Below are 25,229 nucleotides of genomic sequence, written 5' to 3'. Positions count from 1 at the left end.
CTTCCATCTGACAATTTCCCACACTTCTACATATGCCAGACAGGTATAAGTTTCGCCGCATGGGATTAGCCGTGCTGTCTATGGTGCTGCAGTCATGGACTGTGCGACTGGTCCCGGCGGAGCTTCGAGTCCTCCCTCAGGCATGTGTGGGTGTGTGTTTGTGCTTAGGATAATTTAGGTTAAGTTGTGTGTAAGCTTAGGGACTGATGACCATAGGAGTTAAGTCCCTTGAGATTTCACACACATTTGTACATTTTTTGAACATGTATAAGTTTCACAATAAGATACTAAGAACACATGGATCTCTTCCAGTTAAATAACTTTGATAACTCCACCTTTGCGACACATCTGAAAGGAGATGGCCACACATCCACAACCATCAAAGACAACCTGCTGATACCACAAACTTTCAGAAAAGAAAAGAAAATGAATCTTCAAGAGCTTGAAGCACCAGCACCAAATCATCACATCCCATTCTCAATGAAGCAAATTGGCTCAAATGGTTCTAAGAACTATGGGACTTAACATCTGAGGTCAGCAGCCCCCTAGACTTTGAACTACTTAAACCTAAGTAACCTAAGGACACCACACACATCCATGCCCGAGGCAGGATTCAAACCTGTGACTGTAGCGTGGTTCCAGACTGTAGAGCCTAGAACCACTCAATGAATCAACAGACCTGGTAAACAAGTCATTTCTGCACATCTTTGAGAAAATTTTTTTAAATGAAACCTGTAATTCATTACCCCTCAGAATAAAAAAAATTACAATGATCATTTAACCATATATTATTTCCCAGCAACTATTCTGTACATTATAACTCACAGTGCAGTTCCATAAACATGTAATAATTTCAATTTCACAAACTCTAGTATCTGTACTTTTCTCTCTGTGTAACATCTCTATACTTCTTAGATATAAGCTCTTTGACCACAACTTGTGTTCTCGTCTGTAAACACATTGGATATTGTGAGTGCATGTGCTTCTGAAGTTACTACAATCTACTGTATCAAAGGCACAATATGGAAGAACAAGTAATTGCTATGTTGACTAATATAAAGGTAATGTGTAAAAAGAATCGAGTTTTTTTGTAAAAATAATATATGTGATAAACGTGCTGTAGAAATGATGTGGTTACTCCAGCTGCATGTATGTACTACAATATCTCACAACATATCTTACATATCAACTTCCAACTGTCTCAGTTGTGTGTATTCAGTCATCATTACATTACCTGATTTTATTTAAACAATGATCTCCAACACTGAGCATAGAGACACATATTCAAATGTAAACAACCTGAAGATAGGCACAAGCCCCAAACTACAAATGATATGAAATCGCCTATTGTGAATGGCTGTTGTTATTATTCTATACCCCTATATTTACTATTTACTGTCGATGCATTCCTTATACATTAGCTCAGTCTTACATAACATGTTTTCATATCTTCTTTCACACTCTCTCTACCAACTCCTTCCATTATGTAATTGAAGTTTATCTGCAATACCGATAAACAATATAGTAGCATCAGAAAAAAGATCCAAACATCACTCAGATAATTATGTTCCATTAGAACTTCACAAAAATGTAAAAGCATCCTCTAGTACAATCAAGAGTTTCTTTGTTGATCATAGACAGTCCTCTTCCTTGAGTATTCTTTCAGTTTAGAATTTCCTAGCATCACGATGAAATCTAATTGAAACTGTAGCATTGACAAATATATGCTACAGTACACAAACATATGTTGAATTTATGCCTTGTTCACCAATAGTAGACAATATAAATATTAATGGCATTTAATCAAAATGCTTCATAAAATGTAAGAATTCTAGACAACGTAATAATTTGTGCACATTGCACTTGGTCAATATCTTTTTATTCACTTCTTTAGCCAAATGGGGAGAGGGGGGGGGCACCGTGTGCGTGCGTGTGGGAGAAGGGGGCGTTACTTGTGTAGGCAGGGAGGGAGGGGGCGGAGCACGTGGGAATGGCGCCACTGTTATATTCAAATCCTATTTTCATTCTGCTTTGTGTTATAAAATGAAATAAGGCATTACTGTTTTGTAGCACTCAATTATATTATTAGAGATTTTCTTCTACGTCTGAGCCTTCTTTCCCTGAGTGAATGTCTTGTAACATACATATGTCTGTTAAAACTGAGTATTCACACTTGTCACTAACTGTGTGTGGTTTACCTTGCTATACCAGGCTTCTGCAATCATTTCTGCAGTCATAGAAGTTGCCAACATACAGGGTGTAATGGGTATAGGTGCAGATATTTTTATATGTGGTACCTTAATGTATAGGTGTGTTGATTTTTTTCTGTATCAAAAAGTCTTCCTACAAACATGTCACATACTTTATCATCTGATGCTTTCTGCACACTCATACTGCACATCTAAATGGACTACACATGTCAATATAGACTAGCCGTTTTTGCAAACGTGTCCACACTTTAACATCTGACCTCCTGGCAGGTAAAAGTAAGCATCAAGGGCTTGCTCTTTCCACGTGTAGTAGGAGTTACTAACCAACATAAAATCATATGACTGGTAATGGCTATTATTACTAGTCTGCAAATTGCATAAATACTGATGTAATGTTGTTCAGTACACTGTCCTCAGTAACCAACAGACCCTGTATATATAGTTAAGTCTATGGACAGTAAATCAGTTTCAGAGCCATTAATCCACATTTCCAATAAAATGATGACTACATAAAATACATGAACAAACAAAAAGTATGATTTTGACATTGCAACTGAGGGAAGGTGCAGTCCTTACCAAAAGAAATCATTATATTCAGTGAACTATTAACAAGCAGCAAAACCAGAATAATGACTGAAAACTTGCTGTGTTTGTTACAATGTGACATAATAATCATATCACAGAGAAAAAATAGAAATTGATCAATAATATTTGAAGCTACTTGTCCCATCTATGGAAAGGAAAACAAAAGACTAACAGAATATGTTAGGGATGAAAAAAGTTTCTCTACTGGCTAAGAAATTCTAGAGGTTAATAGAAAATTCTAAATCATTTGTATAAACAATTATAAGGAAATGTGATTTCATCTATCAGTGACAATTTAGTAAATAACATAAAATGCTAAAAATGTTGTCAAAAACAATAAAACAACAAATATTAACTGTCATAAATGCATTTTCTAAATAAATGCAACAATGCAATAGTTAACTATGATACTCTTTTTAAGAATCAAACAAAGACAGTATAGCCTTTGACTAGCAATTTTCAATCAAAATACAAAAACTCATTACTTATAAGTGTGCAAAGACACAATTCACGACTCATTTGGTACAGAAAAATGTTACTTATAATTTTGTGAGACTTTATTGTTGGAAGAGTGTGTCATTTGTTGTGGCCAAAACCAATGCTTTAATCAAGCGTTTTGGTTTGTGGTAATCAAACAATATTCTATGTGTAACTGTTGCATAACAATAATTCAAATTTTGAATATTTGACTCTTAATGTAACCACAAATTCCAAATAATGGTATATTGCTCAACATTTATACACCTTCAGTACTTCTGACACAACAAAAATGACATATTAATATTAAGAAAATATTAATATTATGAAACGAAACAATACTGTTAGAGATATTGAAGAAATCTCAGACAGAAAGTAAGAGTTTCATTTTTTAAGCGAAAATATTCTATAAAAATCATAGAAGTCTCTCACCCAATGAACTCACATTCTAGTGAGAAGGTAGAAGACGACTGTGTGTGTTACAAAAGTGATAAATGACAACAAAATCTATGACAAATGGTAACTAGGAGTATAACAAAACAATAAATCGATTCTTGAATGGGAAACACTATATACATGAGAAATGACAGGGATCATACTTAACATAAATCACAGACAACACAAAATTACAGAATTTTCTTAAAATATCACATGTATTTCCTTAACATACTTGTATTTTCGAAAATGAAGAGAAGAACAGAAAATAGCATTATTAAGCTCAAATGCAAAACAAAATTAAACGTATTTTATTTTATCAATCAATAAAAAAGTGGTGTAGGATATATCTCAAACCTATTACAAATTTCCGGGGATCATATATTAATAAATGAAGAGAAACACAAATGTAAAGCTTGAAAGAGTCATATCTGTCATGGATGGAGTCAGAAAAAGATAACTAGAATTCATTCATGAGCAGAAAAATTTACTGTGGAATACAAGCAATGAGTTCAGAATCTTAGAAAATAATATTATAAACATGTCACAAAAAAGGTGATTTTGAGATAAAGGTAATCTAAAAATAGAAAATGATTTTCAGTTAGCAATTTGTAGGGATATTGTCCTTCTATCCTTTGAGAAACCAGACATAATTCATTTTCTGTTTATATGCTGAAGAATACAGAATCCATAGCATGAGGTGTGGCTACAAAATAACAGGACACACATGTTCGGAAGATGAATAGCCAGTAGCTATTAAGCAGGACACTGTCTAAGTCGAATACATCATCTCTAGTGTCTGCAGACAATCAGCAAGGCCGTAGCCTTTGTTTGTGTAAGAGCTGTTACTTTGTTTTGCCAGAAAAATGATAATTGTAATAATACAGCAACTAATTGTTGTGGAGTTTCACATGTAACTTGGAAAAAAGGCTATTGCAACGTATCTTTCAGTAAAAGAAGTACGATGCTAACACTGTTTCTGATGTACATGAGTTTTTGAGTGGTTCAACTGTTTCTAAGACATTGAAGATGTCTCACGACCAGGACGCCTGTCATTATAAAAAACGGATGAATATATCAAAAAGTAAGCATAAGTTGAGTATTTGATCGATTGCTGGAACTGCAGTAATTGTTGATGAATATCTAATACAACTTTTTCATATCCAATTTAACGTGATAAAAGTTTAAGCGAAACTAGTGCCAAAGATTCCCATGATGAACAAAAAGAAAACTCGTGGAAATGGTTGTACTGACAACCTGAGTACCACTGAAAATGTACTAGTTTCTTGGAAAGGATGAAACCATGTGACAGATCTTGGTTTTTGACTTACAGAAATTATGCACCAATCCATACAGTGGAAAGGCCAGCTTCACTGAAAGTGAAAGAAGTTCCAATCAGCAAACCAAGATTCAAAGTGATGATGATTGCCTTGTTTTTCAACATTCATAGAATTGTGTATCCCCACTATTAATCAATCAAAACTATTACCTTGCGGTACTTGCTCGACTCCAACAGGAAATAACTGAATGAACTAAACTGTGGAAGAACAAGTCAAGGGTTCTACATCAAGACAATACACTGGCTAAAAGAGGTTTCTAGTAAAGTACAGCATCTAAGTATTAAATTACATACCTTATTCGTCTGACTAGCACCATGTGACTTATCTACTCCCCAAGGTCAAATCTGCATTAAAAGGAACAAGATTTCAGTCTGGATCTCCCAGAGAAAGACTTCCACATTGATGGAACATTTGCAAGGAGCATTGTAGGGATAGAGGAGAAGAGTATGTTGAGAGTGACAATAACTACATATATATGTTTTTCTTTAAATAAAATTTTTTACAGTATCAGTCCCATTATGATACCATCACACCACGAATTTCGTCTGTATAGAAGGAAATTCGGAACTGAAAGAGGAGACAGAAAAGAGATGCTGTATCACCAAAGCTAAACTTAACAGCACTAGGGGGGATTTCACGTTGTTCAATTGGGATGGAAAAGAGGAATTAGAATTTACTGATAATTGCTGGAACAACCTACAGCTTGTGGAGCATATTATATTGTTTGCTTTGAATGCATGTCTGTTTCAACAATCAACAGCTAAGCTTAACTGAATTGAAGGATGAATAGAAATTTTATTATTATACTAGAATATTCTACAACTAGAACTTCAATCATAAATTTGTATAAACTAAAAATGATTTCATTCAATCAGTTGATAAGTTTTTGTTTTTATCTCAGTTGAAGGCAGTGACAAGCTATGCAGAAAGTAAATGAACAGTAACGTACTTTTGGTTCAATAAATTGAATTTTTACTACTAACAATCGAATATGTGTGATGGATGACAGATAAAACAAGGAAATTATATTTATTCCAAAAGACATCAAAAGACCAAGGCAATGATCTAATGGAAACATACAGTTGAAAATCGGAAAACGTAGGTAACTCAGGTAGAGTCCTTCACTCAACAATGGATGTCATATTGATAATGGCGATTTCTCATAATGATCAGCAGCCATTTCTCCTACAAATGATAAGGTCTCTTCAGATCACATGTCGAGGTACATTTTCATCGGTTGTTCCCAGCTAGTGTGTTCTTAATCTGTCCTCTGCCAGGTGATTCCAAAGACTTTCTGCATGTCCTGATGCATCAGCCTGATGGCTATCCCCTTGGACTACTTCTGTTTGTTGAAGCTGCCCATTCTAGGTTGATACTGGCCCTAGCTGTGGAGTGCACCTACCAGCAAAACGCCATACTTCTGAAAAACGACGTATACATCACACACGAGTTTCTATTTGCAGAATAATGTTTATTATTGCATTAGTTAAACAATATTATTTTACCAAAACTTACCCTTTGTATCTCAGTCTTCACTACTATCTTCTCCACAACTTTCCAGCTGTAATCTGGAAAAAATTAATTGTTTTCCTTCTTTATTTTATGAGTCAAACATACACGTTTTAATATTATCTATACTATTCCAGGTGTAATCTGGAAAAAAATTACTGTTCCCTCCTTTATTTTATGATTCAAACATACATGTTTTAGATATTATCTACAATGTGATACAGAATAATCATATCAGCTTTTGATTCCCTCAACATCATGTATTGAAACATTATTTCATCATGACATACTGTCTGATTATGCTCATACAACTTGTAAGCTCAGTAATGACTTCATATAATATAGCATGTAAATGAGAGGAATGATAATTTAACAAGAATCAAAGATTGCTTTCATTTGTACTATGTCTCTTAGACACAATCTTCAATGTCTTTCACTGATATTGCCATGTTCTGTATGTCATCCAGCACAGTAGTAGCTGTAGTCACTAACTTGTGACATGTACATTATCAATTTGTGTCCCCTCTCATGCAATTATTTATCACTTAACCTCTGTAATTTCTGGAAGATTCTGGGCCCAAGTTGCTAATCGAAAACAAAAACTGGCTACAACCATTTGCATACAGTACATATGAACAGGAGAAATCTCTGATAGGGTTGAACTCTGTTTACACTTTCGTAAATGCTCATTGGTCTTGTTTTCCATGTCAAGAGTTTGTGCTTTTGACCCTTCACTTATAACGGTATTTGATAATTATAGATGACAGTATCAATTGAATCCCTACTGTGTTATTTTTCAAGGATTAGGCACACTGTCTTATGGAAATAAAGGTAGTGCCATAATTTTTAAAATTATCTTTCGGCTTAAGGTCACTCAAATGGAATCACTACCTATTTGAGTTATCTTTAAGTCACCATAAATTGATTTTGATGCACTGCATGGTAATTAATCAACCAGAGTGACCTGGAGAAATGTTTGCAATGTAAATATTTGCTTTCTTGCTACTATTTCTAGCAATGAAGTTTTGCAGTACAGCAACTTGCATGCTTTAAAAATATTGTGATACGGCATGATGACTGACAATACATGTGATATATTTTTTGCAAATTTATTTATTAAGACCAATGTTGAAGGCTACCTTGTAGTTTCATTACCTGATGAGATTTTTTGTGCAATATTTCTTTCAGGTCCTCAAGCTAACATACTTTAATAATGCAGAATAAACTTGAAAAAATCAAATGCTAACAGCAAGGATCACAAAATATTAATATTAGTATTAATAATGATTAGGCCATTCATTATCACACATTATTTATGGTCAAAATGATTGTGTGATGCTGAGGTTAAAATATAAGAGAACCAAGTAGATAGTCTATTAGTGAAGTTTTTTGGGCTTTGTAATATTAAGAAAATTATTCACAGAAGTTAGCTTTTTAATATTTCTTCATAAGCTTCTTTTTATATCAAACATCAAACAATGAAGCATTGCGTAAGAAATGAAATATTCTTTACTCCTCGAAATGTTTGGAGTTTTGTTCTAAAGCTATCGATGAAGTACCTAAACTGATGTAACATCACTTTTTAATAGCTTTCAAAGTTTGTTAAGTTGCATAAATATGTCATAGAGTAATATTGATTTATAAATCATAATGATGATGAGCATTGCAGTACATCTGTGGTGATTATCGATACCATTATCTACTATTCTGAAGAAATATGATTTGTTTTAGTGAAGCAAGTGTTCTGTGGAATATTAGAAGAAAAACGATTACATTGATATGCTGCTGGAGAGCTGGTACTCTTGTATGGTGTTGGATTGTAAAATTCTGCAATTTCCTGCAGAAGTTTGAGAGGAGCATTGTAAGTAATCAGTATTTGGTACTTATAAGTGCATACTATGACTTTACAAAAGATGAGCAAAATCTGTGACCCATTTGGTGTGTATTTTGCTTGTATGATTTGGAAATAAATGTAGTTTTGGGCTTGAACCAAATTTGGTGTAACTACTTTTACAACTTGTAAAATTGTGTATACAGTCTTTTCTCTTTGTTTTTATTAAATTGACACTTAAAAGGGAAGGAATTTATAACACCCAGGTTTAAAAATATGCAAACATATTGTGCAACTTCAAATGGATTAAATAACTTAATGAAGATATCAATATGGGTGTTTATTACCTTACAAGGCCTACTATTTTTGGTATAACAGGGCATTTAAAAGGAAGCACTGAGAATTAAAAACGTGGCTTTGAAATATTATGCCATATATTCCCAATTATATTGTGATTGCTCATAAACAATAAATGCAAAAAAATTACAAAATTATACTTACTTCAAATTTATAATTTTCAGGTATACAAGTATCAACAGATGGCAGAAGCCTTCTTTCCTGATAGCTATTTGACCTATATAATGTTGATATATTGTGTGAAGCAGTTAAAATAATTTTAACTTAAGTTCATTGTTACTTAAAAGGTTCTCATTCTCTATTATTAAGGTAATTAGTTACATTTCACATTTTAATTTTGTGTGTGTGTGTATGTGTGTGTGTTTCATTCCTCTCTTTTGAATAAAAAGAAATTGACAAATACATTTTATGACATTTTTGATAAACAAAATTTGGTACACTTACATATACCTTTTTCTACTCCTCTTTCCTTATGTGGCTTAATTTTTTACAGTTTAACAGCAATTTTTTGGTATGTACCTTGATTCATAAGAAGTATTAATTGAGTACTTAGTTGTAAATGTGCAATCTGTATTTACATAATGAAAAATAATAATTATTGTTATTATCATCACCTCTACGATTATATAAAAGGAAAGATCCTGACCGATTGACTGACTCCCAGACCAAACAGCTAAGGATAGAAATTCTTCATTGGAGAGTGTTGATCTTATACTGCAGGCCTGTTCAAGAAGAGATTTTTTGAAATTTTATCCTTAAGGGAATGAAATAAGAGCAGCAGTTTTTTGAAAATGTGTTAATATTAAGGAAATTTAGAAGCTACAACTTTAAATATTGGTATTTTGATTCTAGGTCAGAAATAAAGAAATACGTGTTTAGCATTTTCGGAAATTTAGACCCTTGGCGGTGATATAGTGAGAAATTTTGTTTAAAAGCACATCATTAGTAAAGAACTATTGAAGCATTCCAAAGTTACATCTGTGAAAACTGGTAATTAACTTCTCAGTTATATATAACCTCTACAGAAGTGAAATAGGTGATGAAAACTTTTATGAAAATATTTCATTATGAAAGCATATTTAAAGCCATTATGAAAGCATTTTTAAGTCTGATTTGACTTCTCATTTACAAATAAAAAATTGTGTGTCAGTTTATTTGCATATTCAACCTCTAAGGACCTGACTGATTTACAGACTCATCATTGCCCAGTCCAAACCACTAAGAATAGAAATTTATATTTTGGAGAGATTATTTACCTTTTACTGTAAGCAGGTAGTAAGGAACTGTTCGAAATTCCACTCATAAGGGGGTGAAGTAGGGGACAAAGGTATTTTCAAAATATGTCACTATTTAGTGAGTTTTCAAACAAGAACTACGAAAGCTGGTATTTGGTTTCTTGGTCAGAAATAAAGAAATATGTGATTCAACATTTTTGTAAATTCAATCTCTAAGAGGATAAAGTATTGGGCGACTTTTTGTAAATAAATTGTTGTTAAATACTGAAACATTTTTAAAGCCACATCTGTGATAATTGATATCTGACCTCTTGCTTGAAAGTAAAAAAAAAAGAAAAACATATTTCAGTGTTTTTCGAAGTTCATCCCATAAGGGGATGAAATAAGGGATAAAAAATGTATGCAATTATTTAATTATCAAAATATTTTTAAAGCTAAATCTAAGAAAATCTGTGTGTGGCTTCTCAGATAGAAAAAAAATTACATGATTCAACGTTTTTGGAAATTCAATCCCTAACGTGGTAAAATAGTTGATGATAGTTTTTATGGAAATATTTCATTATAAACGCATATTTTTAACTAAATATCTGAAAATTTGTGTTCGATTTTTCAGTTAGAAATTTAAAGAATATATGTTTCAGTTTTATTATGAAATTCAATCCTTGAGGAGGTGTAACAGCAGAGGAAATTTTCACGAAAATATTCCTTTTTATTGTAACATTTTGAAACTAGATCTGTGGAACATGGTATTTTACTTCTAAAGAAATACACTGATAAGCCAAAACATTATGAACACTGTCCACCGTGAGGCTAAATGTCGCCTGATTGCGTTCGGGAAATGTACGAGGGCAAGAAAGTATATGACCAGAGCAGAGACAGATGGGGCTATCATTCTATCGACGACATGGGCCGCGAACGAGTATCTTGAAAACGGTGAATCTGGTCGAATGTGGAATTGCTACTGTCGTGAGCATCTATGAAAATGGTACAAGGGTAGTGAAATTACCATGGGGCGCTAAATGGTTGGACGTGCGCAACTCTACACAGAACGTGAAGTTTGGAGGATTGCCTGTGCTCTAACGTAGGATAGGTGGCAATTTCTGGCATCTCTGGCGAAAAAGCACTGTGTTGGAGCAGGCACAAGTGTTTTGGAGCACACCATTCAGATCACATTTTAGAACATTGGTCTCCACAGAAGACGACCCCTACATGTTTCAAACTGACCCAACGACAGTGTCAGTTACAGTTGCAGTGGGCACGGGATCAGTGGGATTGCACCACGAATTAATGGATACTTGTCACATGGGCAGATGAATCATGTTTCTTGTTACACCAGGTAGATGTTTATCTCCATAAACGCCGTCTTCGAGGTGAATGAGACTCGAAACGTGCACCACACCATGGATACAGGCTCATGGGAACAGTATTATGCAATGACAGACATTCTCCTGCGTTTTCTTGGGGCCTGTGGTTGTAATCAAAGACAAGCTGACACCTGCAGACCTTCATCCTTGCTGTTTCCCCCGACGGCGATGTCGTCTTTTGACACTATAATTGCCCATGTCTCAAAGCCAGAATAACGCTACAGTGGTTTCAGGAGCATGACAGTGAACTCATGTTGATAAGTAAGCCATCAAATTTGCCTGATGTGAGTATTATGGAACCCACTTGGATCGCTGTAAGGCGCCATCACCACATACACAAATCAATGGCCTGTTATTGACAGGAATTAGATGACTTGTGGTCAGACATCCGCTGCCACATACCTCCAAAAGCTTACCAACGAACTGTAGAATAGAAGATCGCAGAATGGATTATGTACTGCGTTCCAAATATGGCCCAACAAGCTATTTAGCAGATGGTCATAATGTTTTGGTCCGTCAGTGTACGTTTTAGTGTTTGAAAGTTTCTATGGAAGTAACACCACAAGAACTCAAAAGGAAAATTAACAAAGATGTCCGACACCCTATGCACTGCTCCTGAATGGAACGAGAAACGAGGGAAACGTCAGTGGTAAGTAAGGCACCCTCTGCACCCAACATGAAGTAACCTATGGAGTATAAATGTGAATTTATACGAAAGCTGAGGCTCAAAAACTTGTGACAAGCCTACAGTCACGTGGGCAAGATGGCAGTCCTTTTTTTCTTGCCATCAGTCTATCAGTCTTCTGACAACCAACGGCCTTGCCGCAGTAGTAACACTGGTTTCAGTCAGATCACTGAAGTTGAGCACTGTTTGACTTGCGTAGCACTTCGATGGGTGACTGTTCGAGTCTACCAAGTACTGTTGGCAAATGGGGTACATTCAGCCCTTGTGAGGACAATTGAGGGGCTACCTGACTGAAAAGCCGTGGCTCTGGTCACATAAACTGACTACGGCCAGCAGAGCAGTGTGCTAACCACATGCCCCTCCATGTCCACATCCAGTGATTCATAATGACTGAGGATGACACGGAGGTCTGGTGGTGCCATTGGGCCTTCGAGGCATTTCAGAAGTAGTTTAGTTTGTCTTCTGACTGGTTTGATGTGACCCACCACGAATTACTCTCCTGTGCCTCCTGTTTTATCTCACAGTTGAACTTGCAAGCTATGTTCTCAATTACTTGCTGGATGTGTTCCAATCTGTATCTTTCTTTACAGTTTTTACTCTTTACAGCTCCCACTAGTACCATGGAAGTTAATTCTTGATATCTTAACGGATGTCCTATCATCCTGTATCTTCTTCTTGTCGGTGTTTTACATATATTCCTTTCCTCGTCGATTCTGCTGAGAACCTCCTTATTCCTTACCTAATCAGGGCCTAATTTTCAATATTTTTGTGTAGCACCAAATCACAAAAGCTTCGATTGTCTCATGTTCCTGTTTCCCACAGTCCATATTTCATTATCATAAAATGCTCTGTTCCAAACGTACAATCTCAGCAATTTCTTCCTCAAATTAAGACCTATGTTTGATAGTATCAGACGCCTCTTGGACAGAAATGCCCTTTTTTCCACTGCTAGTCTGCTTTTTATGTCCTCCTCGCTGTCTCCATCACAGGTTATTTTACTAAGTAAAAGAATTTCTTAACTTCATCTACATCGGATCAGAAATTCTGATGTTAACTTTCTTGCTATTTTCATTTCTACTGCTTCTCATTACTTTCGTCCTTCTTCGATTTACTCTCAACCATATTCTGTACTCATCAGACCATTCATTCCCTTCAGCAGATCCTCTAACTCTTCTTCACTTTCACTGAGGACAGCAATATCATTAGCAAATCTTATCATCGATATCCCTTCATCTTTAATTTTAATTCGTCTTGAACATTTCTTTTATATGTGTCATTGCTTCTTCTATGCATACATTGAACAGTAGGGGCAAAAGACTACATCCCTGTCTTACACTCTTTTTAATCTGAGGACTTGGCTCTTGGTCTTCCGTTCTTATTGTTCCCTCTTTGTTCTTGTACATATTGCATATCACCCATCTTTCCCTGTAAGTTACCCCTATTTTTCTCAGAATTTCGAATATCTTGCACCATTTTATATTCTCAAACGCATTTTCCAAGTCGACAAGTCCAATGAACATGACGATTTTTCTTCTGTCTTGTTTCCATTAACAACCGCTATGTCAGAACTGCCTCTCTGTCGCCTTTACCTTTTCTAAACCTAAACTGATCGCCATCTAACAGATCCCCAGTTTTCTTTCCCAATCTTCAGTATATTATTCTTGTCAGCAAGTTAGATACATGAGCGGTTTGGTTGATTGTGCAATAATTTTCTCACTTGTCAGCTCCTGCAGTCTTCGGAACTGTGCATAAGATTTTTTCTGAAAATCTGATGGTATGTCGCCAGTCTAATACATTCCACACACCAACATGAATAGTCGTTCTGTTACCACTTCCCCCAATGATTTTTGGGAATTCCGATGGAATGTTATCTATCCCTTCTGCCTTATTTGATCTTAAGCCTTCAAAAGCTCTTTTAACTTCTGATTCTAGTATTGGACCCCCTTCTTTTCCCTATCGACTGCTGTTTCTTATTCTATCATGCCATCAGATAAGTCTTGCCCCTCACAGGCGCCTTCAGTGTACTCCTTCCACCTGTTACCTCTCTCCCCTGCATTTAACAGTGGAATTCCCATCGCAATGTTGTCGTCCTAGTTTTTAATTATACCGAAGGCTGCTTTTACTTTTCGGATGCTGAGTCAGTCCTTCCGATAATCTTTTTTTTTTTTAATTCTTCATATTTTTCATGAAGCCATTTCCCCTTAGCTTTCCTACACTTTCTACACATTACATTCCTAAGTGACTTGTATTTCTGTATTCCTGAATTTCCCTGAACATTTATGTACATCTTTCTTTCGTCGATCAACAAGAATTTCTTCCGTTATCCTAGTACCTACGTTTTTGTTTCCAACTTCTGTATCTGTCCTTTTCAGAGATGTCCATTCATCTTCAAATTTACCGCCTACTGAGCTTTTCATTATCGCAGTATCTATAGCCCCTAACTTTAAGTGTACCTCTCCATTCCTTAGTGCTTCTACATATTATTTCTTTGCGCACTGACTAGTCTCTTAAACTTAAGCCCACTCTTCGTCATCATTAAATTGCGATCTTCTCATGGGTATACTTTACAATCCAATACCTGATTGCGCCATCTCTGCCTGACCTTTACGTAATCTCAAATCTTTAGTCTTTCTCCTCTCACTAGCAAGCCTCCCGTACCCCTTTCTTCTACTTCTTACCTTACAACCGCATTCTAGTCCCCATGATTATTAGATAATACAGTTGCACCGCAACTTTGGTACCCACTAATCAGTGACAGAATGCTTATCCACTGATTTCGCATATGCAGCGTTGAAACAGGACCATTTAGATCCGTGCTGTAACGTCATTGTATGATATATTGTTCGAATTCACTCACATACTGGCATTGCACCCGTTGAAGATGAAGACATACACACTCCCACGCAGCTAAATTAGAGGCAACAGCTGTGTAGGGGAGATTGTTCCCGACACTATAGATACGGAATAGTTCAGCGAATCACGTCATTGATTTTACGTCAGACCTTGAACTGACCATCGGCGTGATAGTCCAGTCCAAAACAGGCAAGCGGCAAAATAGCGGCGCAATGCCAATGTGAGATTCTGTCTCCAACGCGATTTAGGCATAGGGTGTTTCACAAGCAACTGAGTGAATGACATACCTATAGTACCTTGATATGGATGAATCACACGCAGCCGAAAGACATTGGCTCCGGTAACTGCGTTGATAGTAGTGGTCACCATCGACTAACACGGAACGGATTGTAACATAGCGTTTCCATCTACACTAGCGCACCGAACATACAATTGCTGACCCCCAGGAAACATCACACTAATGCCAAGTGGCACCACTTCACCAAGGAAAAAAGTAGAAAATGTTCTTCAGCTGAAGAGCTACTCAGTGCTGATAACATCTCGTAGAACAACCAACTGTGGCGAATTTGGTTACTTTTTATTATTTTTTTATCATACTCCAGTTTCCTGGTTACAGCAATGGACTGTTACATACAGAACTACATGTGCCTGAATTTTCAAGATAAGCTACTTATTTTCCTATCCCTTTCTTCTGCTCTCAAGCTGGAGGAAGTTCAGAAAATGATGTGAGGTTTCACTCACAGTTCTAAGTAATCCCAGACATTTTTATGTAGGGTCACAACGGAATGATTTAGCGGGTAGTTCGAAGTGTGATAGGTTTTCTGAATGCTCCTCAAACCAGAAATGCAGGCGAGCAGACCTATGAACATTGCTGCGGTCGTCATGGAAGATTGGAGTGTTCACAGCATACTTATATTAAAGATGTAGAAGAATGTGCAACACTTGGTCAGCGGGAACATTGAAATAAGCATCCTGATTCAAGTTCACATTAACCTGAATGAACCCAACTTGTGGTACGAAAAACAGACCAGGAATGCCACAGAATCACCTCCACCCTGATCTACACGCCCCCCACCCCCCACCCCCCCACACCCCACAGTTTAAAAGCCTCACCTGGCTGTACGTGAATTTCGACGCCCTGCATCATTTTGAAAGGGACAAAAACGCGACACATCCGTCAACGCCAGTAGCTCATCAAAGATATTCGTTTTTATGTGGTGCTATAAATAAAGATCTTCCTTGGGGTACCAGACTCCAAATGTCCATAGCTTACATTTCCCTTTGCAATGTTCATTTGGAAACGGGTTGAGACCAGCGTGTATGCGGCGACACAATATGCAATGCGATGCAGTGGCTATCTGTGCGACACTCGTGTTTCCACAAGAGCGATACAACAAGCAACAAGACATAGCAGGCAACAATAGCTCGCATGCAGTGTTTTGCTGCCAGCGTCGTCGAGGACAACTTCCGAATATACCACGTATTTACTCAAGACTGGAAAGAGGTATGGCTCTCCTTCCAGCCTTGAAAACAATTTCGATATGTTAGGTACATTTTGTGGGTAACACTGTATGACCTAAAATGCACCAAAACGTAAACTGACCAGCGACTACATTTTTTACTGCAAGCTTTTAAAAGTATGTGCTGTGTTTGGCTTGATTTTGAAATAGCGCAATAACTATGGGCAATAGCGGAAACTAGTTCGTTATCAAGCTGTGAAAATACGAAAAACGCATTTACTGAATAGTTTCCTTGATCTATAGATCTTATAATTAAATTTTCCTCAAGACATTTGAGTCTCATCTTAATCTACGATTATGATCAATTAAAATTTGGGCCACAGCCAGGACTTTAACTAGGGTCTTCTTGCTTACTAGCCAGGAATGCTAGCCATTACACCAACGCAACCCTATAGCTAATACTGGTGAGCGGACTACCCAAGTCCAATGCCCTCCCTAATACAAACTTCAATTCACATCTTCAGCTTATTTTTCTCTTCCTAGGTTTTCTTGAAATCAAATGAGAAAGTTTGCATAGTGGAGATCATGCAATGACCCCAAAAGAGTGAGTTCAATTTTGCATATGGAAATTAGAAGTATTACTGAGAAGCAAAATATATATATGGATGTACGAGGGTAATCCCAAAAGTAAGGTCTCCTATTTTTTTACAAGTACAGAACTCTGTTTGTGTGGCAGTTGGTCACACTGTTATGAAGAGTGCTTCACGCGCTGTGTGTAAACATGCGCACGCCGTGCTGAGGCGCTCAGTCTTGGCTTGGTAGCCGTTGAGAATGGAGCTCCCGTTGGATGTTACCGCCAAGTGCGAATTGCGCGCAGTTATCCGGTTTTTGAACGCAAAGGGCACTGCGCCGATTGAAATGCATCGCCAATTGACGGAAGTGTACGGTGAGTCGTGCATGCATGTCAAAAATGTTTGTCAGTGGTGTAGAGAGTATGCAGTTGGTCGGACCGAAATTCACGACGAACAAAGGAGCGGGAGACCATCAATTTCTGAGGAGACAGTGTTGAAGGTTGAGCAAAGTATGCGTGAAGATCGACGGATCACCCTGGATTTTTTCTGCACTTTGGTTCCTGAGGTTTCCCGAAGCACCGCCCACAGAATTTTAGCGGAAATATTGAACTACCGGAAGGTGTGCGTAAGATTGGTGCCACGCATGCTGACTGAGGACCACATGCGGCATCGAGTTGATGCTTCCCGCGCATTTCTTCACCGCCTTGCAGCTGAACAGGACAAGTTTCTGGACTCAATTGTCACGGGTGTCGAAACCTGGGCATACCACTTTACACACAAGACCAAGCAACAATCACCCCAGTGGCGGCATCCTTCTTAGCCAAAGCCGCTGAGCTGGCGGCGAGCTGGTATGACATGGGCATACAAAAACTACCACAGCGTCTACAAAAATGCATCGACAGAAATGTTGATTATGTCGAAAAATAGCTAAATGTTCTAGCTGTAAACTGATGTAAACCATTGTAGAAATAAACAGGACTATGTACTTATACAAAAAATAGGAGACCTTACTTTTGGGATTACCCTCGTAGCATTACTTCTGCATAAAATTAATTTTGAGATGCATCAGACAACTTGCAGTTTCCCTCCTCCCGTATCATATGATACAGTTTCGTGTTGTGCTGTGCGATAGGACAGATAATTACGTTGCTAATGTATCACAGTCATGCCAGTGTGAGCCTGTTATATCACTTCATGTTGTTGTTGTTGCGGTCTTCAGTCCTGAGACTGGTTTGTTGCAGCTCCCCACGCCACCCTGTCCTGTGCAAGCTTTTTCATCTCCCAGTACCTACTGCAACCTACATCCTTCTAAATCTGCTTAGTGTATTCATCTCTTGGTCTCCCTCTACGATTTTTACCGTCCACACTGCCCTCCAATACTAAACTGGTGATCCCTTGATGCCTCAAAACATGTCCTACCAACCGATCCCTTCTTCTAGTCAAGTTGTGCCACAAACTTCTCTTCTCCCCAATCCTATTCAATACCTCCTCATTAGTTACGTGATCTACCCACCTTATTTTCAGCATTCTTCTGTAGCACCACATTTCGAAAGCTTCTATTCTCTTCTTGTCCAAACTAGTTATCGTCCATGTTTCACTTCCATACACGGCTACACTCCATACAAATACTTTCAGAAACGACATCCTGACACTTAAATCTATACTCGATGTTAACAAATTTCTCTTCTTCAGAAACAATTTCCTTGCCATTGCCAGTCTACATTTTATATCCTCTCTACTTCGACCATCATCAGTTATTTTACTCCCTAAATAGCAAAACTCCTTTACTACTTTAAGTGTCTCATTTCCTAATCTAATTCCCTCAGCATCACCCGATTTAATTCGACTACATTCCACAATCCTCGTTTTGCTTTTGTTGATGTTCATCTTATATCCTCCTTTCAAGACACTATCCATTCCGTTCAACTGCTCTTCCAAGTCCTTTGCTGTCTCTGACAGAATTAAAATGTCATCGGCGAACCTCAAAGATTTTATTTCTTCTCCATGAATTTTAATACCTACTCCGAATTTTTCTTTTGTTTCACTTCATATACATCGGTAAATGCTCCACAAACGTGGGCTGCTTCTGTATCGTACCGCGAGTCGCGTCATGTACCGTATCACGTATCACGTCGCCTCAATGAGAACCATCCATTACTGTCGACTTTGAAACAGATATCATCGACAAAGCGTGACACCCGTCACAAGTGCCTGTCAGCTTCCTTTAACGAACCCTGCTGTTAAACCGCATTACGCACCTGCGAGTGGTACACCATTCCCTGTAGTCACATTGGACAGTCCGCATTGCTACACCAACAAATCGAGAAATTTCTTTCAAGATTTGGGCCTGGGTACGTCCAAACATGATAGCTCCATTCCAATGTTGTATCACGTTTCCAATTCGTTCTTTTTACTGCACTGATTTCGTTCAAATGACTGGCATATGAGCACCACTTCAGAGGAATTGGTCATCTGCAGCACTCCAAAGCGACCAGTGTTCTCTTTTGACGAGGACACTGATAGATTTTCTGGTGAGCTCATATACTCTACAAGTGGCTACACAATGCACGCCAGTAGTATTAATGATTTTGTGTTCCACTCTATTTTCGTATTGAGCGAGGGAAATAGAGGGCGATTCAAAAAGAAAGAAAGATTTCAGACAAACTGAGAGATAAAACACACATCGCATGTCATTGGTTGGAGGAATGTTCAAAGTTTCATTTTCGCACAGCCACTGTACCACAGACTCTACATGAGCACTACGCTTTGCTCGAAAAACGTCGAACAGTAGTCCATTTCATTCCAAACACAAATCAACAGGTCCCTGTTTATTGAATCGACAACTTCAGCAACTCTGTTTCTCAGCTCTGCAAGTGTAGGTGCCATATGTGGGACAAAGACTCTGTTTTTCATGCGCCCCTGACAGAAATTTAAAAAAAATCTGTATTGTGACGTCTGGTGACCTGGGAAGCCAAGGGTAATGAACAAGATCTTGTTGTTCACTTCTTTCAATCTAATGTTGTGAAGGGGGGTTGTTAAGATAACCTCAAGGAGAAAGTGATACAGGGCGCCGTGATGCATAAAAATGAAATCATTGGAATCTCCGTGAAGTTGAAGAAACAGCCACATTTGCAGCATGTCCACGTGTAACATTGCTGTCACAGATTCGTCCGCAAAAAAGAAAGCTCCATAAACTTCTTGAACTGAAACGGCACATATGACATTCTGTTTCGGTGAATCTTTTAAATGTTCGACGATGATGCCATGATTCTGTGACCCGCAGATTCTTACTTTATGGCGGTTGATACTGACATGACAAAAGTCATAGGATATGTCCTAATTATAGTGTCGGATCTCCTTTTGCCCGGCGTAGTGAATCAACTCGACGTGGCATGCACTTAACAACACGTTGGAAGTTATTTGCAGTAATATTGGCCCATACAGCCTCTTCAGCCGTCCATATGTGCGAAACTGTTGCCGGTGCAGGAATTTCTCCGTCAACTGACCTCTCGACTACGTCCTGTAAAATTTCGATCGGATTCATGTAGGGCGATCTACATGGCCTGATCATTCACTCGAACTGTCCAGAATTTTCATCACACCAATGCCCAACAACTGTGGGCCGGTCACATGGCGCACTGTCATCCACAAAAATTCAATCTTTGTTTGGGAGCATGAAGTCTATGAATATATGCAAATGGTCTCCAAGTAGCCGAACACAACCATTTCCAGTCAATGATCGCTTCAGTCGGGCCAGAGGACCCAGTCCATTCCAAGTAAACACGGCCCACGCCATTATGGAGTCACCACCAACTCGCACAGCGCCTTCTTGACAACTTGGTCAATGGCGTCTTGGGGTGTCACACTCCAGCGCTACCATCAGCTCTTACCACCTATAATGAGGACTCATCTGACCAGGCCACGTTTTTCCAGGTGTCTAGGCTCCAACCGAAATGGTCATGAGCCCAGGGGAGCACTGCAGGCGATGTCGTGCTGTTAGCAAAGCCACCCGCGTCGGTCGTCTGCTGCGATAGCCCATTAAAGGCAAAGTTCGCCAAAGTGTCCTAACGGACACGTTCGTCGTGCGTCCCACTTCGATTTCTCCAGTTATTTCACTCCGTGTTGCTTGTCTGTCAGCACTGTCAACTCTATGCAAATGCTGATGCTCTCGGTCGTGAAATGAAGGTCGTAGGCATTGCGTTGTCCATGGTGAGAGGTAACGCCTGGCTTATGGCATTCTCGGAACAGCCGGCCGCGGTGGTCTCGCGGTTCTAGGCGCTCAGTCGGGAGCTGCGCGACTGCTACGGTCGCAGGTTCGAATCCTGCCTCGGGCATGGATGTGTGTGATGTCCTTACGTTAGTTAGGTTTAAGTAGTTCTAAGTTCTAGGGGACTGATGGCCACTGATGTTAAGTCCCATAGTGCTCAGAGCCATTTGAACCAATTTTTTTCTCGGAACACTCTTGACACTGTGGATCTCGGAATATAGAATTTCCTAACGGTTTACGAAATGGAGTATCTCCAGCTACCGTTATGCGTTCAAAATCTATTAATTCCCGTCGTCCCGCCATAATCACGTCGGAAACCTTTTCACGTGAATCACCGGAGTCCAAATGACAGCTCTGCCAATGCTCTGTAACGTCAGAGTAATTGAGCCTACAGTTAAAACGTCGATTCGTCCGAAAAGATGAGTCGTTTGGAAAAAGTGTCCTCTGCCACATACTGGGGAATTGGGAAGCAAAATTCGTACCCTCTGTTATGGCTGTCTGGACCCAATTGCTACAGTATGTGCAACTTGTAAGGTTTCATATGCAGGCGTCGTTTCAGAACACGCCACACCGTTGTTTGAGGAAGTTGGTGGACTGCACGTCTTGTGGACGTCTGAGGGCTCCGTGTGAACGCAGCTCTGGTACGATCGGCATTTTTATCAGACGCCCGTGCCTGACCCGTGCTCTTCCCTTTACACCAACTTCCAAGAATTTTGTACACAGTCATAAATCTGCTTCTACAGAGGCGGCTTCTTGATGAATCGACGCCGGAATGCACGTTCCACTTGAACAAGGGATCGGCTTTCTGCAAATTACAGCACACAAAATCATTCCTCTTGTGGTTTTGTCGCTATGTAGCTACAAACAAACAACACAGCAACAGTGTCAAGACTTTCACCATTCCTCTACCCAGTGTCATGAGAAATGTGTTTCTTTTTTAGTATATCTGTAATAAAAAAGACAATTCCTTTTTGAATCACACTGTATTACTGTCTTATGCCTCTCTTATCTTGTTCTCATGGTCCTTAGGCGTGATATCCTCAGGTACGTTCTACAAAAACAACGTCGTCTTTTTCTCATGATTCCAATTTCTGCTCCTCAAGCATTTGTGTTACACTTTCGTAAGGGCTAGAAGCGCTTCAATGAAATCGTTCAATTTCTATTCGCATGCCTACTTCTGAAGGGCTCCAAATGCTGGACTAATACTCCACCGCTGTCGCAATCGGGTTTAGTACCTAATGCACTTGGATGCACAGAATTTCCTTGAACCATTCTAAAAAATTCAAGCCTTCCATTTACCTTCCTAATGCAGATACAGTTCTGAATAATAACAAACGATAACCAGTTACATTACCAAGGACTATCTCTTGCTGTTGTTTACGGAAGCCGCCCCACGACAATCTGCATCTACCATTCCTCACCTCACGTCACACAGTGCAAAATCTGTTACGGGTGCGGGAACGTAAAGACCGCATGCATGAATATGGAAAACTATCGTCTAGACCAGGGCTTCCCAAACCGTGTTCCGCAGAATACTGGAGTTCCGTGGCGGGTGAATAAGGCTCCGTGAAAAACTATGATAACTTGGAGTTTTTTTCATTTTTTCTTTTTTTAATTTTCTGTGATTTCTGAATTATTACTTAAGATTTAAAACTTAAGGAATACCTGAATAAAACTATGTTTCTTATATCTTAAAATTCTATCAACCTTTAAAATAAACAAGGTATCCCATCAAAGTACAAGGATTCTCAAAGTGAAAAGGCAAAAGTTTGGGAACCCCTGGTCTAGACTGTTGAGTCCAGTATGACTTCGTACACGCCGATGGCAGGCTACGAGCATTTCAAAAAACCCATGAAATCATGGTTATTGCTTGATATCACAGCACTCTTCTGCAGGTAGTAAGTGTATCCATGAGTGGTAGATGAGGATGAGGCTCACAATCTGTCTGCCATTGTCTTACTATGAACATTCCGGTGAACTTCTCTACATTCATGTGTATTCATGTGTCCCCCTTCAGCATCCCACAAGCCTCCTGCATCATCAACAAAGCAGTGAACCGTTCCATCCCATGCCGGACTGGTTCTTTTGAAAGGGCACGGCCAGTTGCTTACCCCAACCTTGAAATACTCTGAGCTTGTGCTCCATCTCTAATGGTCTCGATGTCGACGAGAAGTTAAACCCTGTTCTTTCTTCGTCTCATTCCTTCCTCATCAGGCCAGAATGGTTTGCGCAATACTACATGTTGCTTGGATAGTCCTGCATAGCTAAGCTAATAACTGTCGTGTTCAGCACATACGCTATGCCACTGAAAGAGATTTACGTCTCTTGGATCCTGCTCCATCCAATCTTAAAGGGTTCTAGCCTAGTGAAGATGAATCAGGATGACTCCTCAAATCGCCGGCCGAAGTGGCCGTGCGGTTAAAGGCGCTGCAGTCTGGAACCGCAAGACCGCTACGGTCGCAGGTTCGAATCCTGCCTCGGGCATGGATGTTTGTGATGTCCTTAGGTTAGTTAGGTTTAACTAGTTCTAAGTTCTAGGGGACTAATGACCTCAGCAGTTGAGTCCCATAGTGCTCAGAGCCATTTGAACCATTTGACTCCTCAAATCGTTCAGTGTCTTATGGTGACCTAGCTACGGTATGTCACGACAGCAGAATGGGGTGATACACGCTGTTGTGTTAGCAATTGCATTAAAGTTTTCATTCATTGCGTTTCGCTACTCTTCGCTCAATGAGCTTGACGCATGACTTTCTTTAATGCAGGTGGACAGCGTATTGTAAAGCTCACTTATTCGCCAATCCTCACCAATCAGCAAAGGTAGCTGATAGTATATTAATTTCTCAGAACATTTCTCTTTGAGAAAATCAGCGTCAAGCCGGAATACTTTAACCGGACTGTTTTAAATCCATTTTAAATTATAGTACATTGTTTAACACTGTCTTAGAGTTTGGATTTATTCACATTCATTCCTCCCATGTGTTCTAACTTTACCATACATTAGTGAACATTATGTCCAACCCATATACAAGAAAAACCTGAACCCCTCCGACAGGTTTCCGGAGGTTGTTCAGGGATATTTTCTGGGTATTCTGATACCACGAACCTGTGGTCTTCGTGGCTCGCTGCAAAGGAATTGCATTTCGTTTGATTTCTTACCCCAAATTGTGTCTGTATCCTTACTGTAATAAAATTACCTGCAGAACCGTGTAAATGTCGATGCTATGCGCTAACTACCTACGTCCTCAGGCTTGCATTCAGTAATGTTCGCTTCTGTCTTGGGTTTGCTTCACTGGGAGTGTTGTAGGTTCACATTGATACACAAGAGCATGGATAGGATTACTTATAAGGAATGTCATCTATAGATTCAGTGACCGCAATGAAAGATCGACGCAGGGACCTTACGCTGAAGGATAAGTGGAGCGACAGCAAACGCATCACAGTATTTTTGCATCACAGTACTTTGGGTGGTACATCCTGGTGATTGTTTATTACAGGTTTTTTCACTTTTCGGAAGATATTTGCACAGAAACAAAAGAATTGGCGTGACAAAATGAATAATCGTAATTGCATAAATACAGGGTACTTCAAAATGAACATGTCGGTTTTAAGGCATTGTAGCATTTATTACGTCCAACTTACAATTGTAAATAATACACCAAATGAAAGAGCAACTCAAACAGTTTTGTTTGTATACCTACGCGCAATGGGAAGAGTATGGAATGACGAAAAGTGGCTGAAAGACGTGTTGAACGAGTGCGAGTTTTTCACGCTTAGCCCCAAGAAATATACCCGCGGAAAGTTTATGGACCTTTCTTTTTCGGTGAATCAACTGTAACTGATATTTCTTATCTTGACGTGCTACAGCTATGGCCCGTGCCTGAATGGGAAGAAGCTGAACAACACATCTTTACTTGGGGGGCAAGCTAGTGCGCCGCCTCAGTGCCATAACTCAGTACGCGACTGGTTAAACGACGTTGGATCCGGCCTGTGGATGGGGAGCGAGGGGCCGGTTGACACAGCATTTTATGCATGACCTCCACGTTCATACA

General features: G+C 38.9%; 1 protein-coding gene across 1 annotated transcript in view; it reads right to left on the bottom strand.

Moving 5' to 3' along the window:
* Positions 1-5,496: 5,496 nt before the first annotated feature.
* The window catches only part of LOC126483712 (leucine-zipper-like transcriptional regulator 1), an 80,677-nt gene continuing 60,944 nt past the window's right edge, over positions 5,497-25,229 (bottom strand). Inside the window, exons 4-5 of the mRNA XM_050106807.1 lie at positions 6,563-6,615; positions 5,497-6,467 (exon numbers count right to left, since the gene is read on the bottom strand). Of these exons, the coding sequence (XP_049962764.1) occupies positions 6,573-6,615 (43 nt within the window). The 3' untranslated portion in view covers positions 5,497-6,467; positions 6,563-6,572. The remainder of the gene's footprint in view (positions 6,468-6,562; positions 6,616-25,229) is intronic.

This window comes from Schistocerca serialis, chromosome 6 (assembly GCF_023864345.2).
Source record: "Schistocerca serialis cubense isolate TAMUIC-IGC-003099 chromosome 6, iqSchSeri2.2, whole genome shotgun sequence".
Lineage (NCBI taxonomy): Eukaryota > Metazoa > Arthropoda > Insecta > Orthoptera > Acrididae > Schistocerca > Schistocerca serialis.
This window is presented reverse-complemented; position numbering and strand designations above follow the sequence as displayed.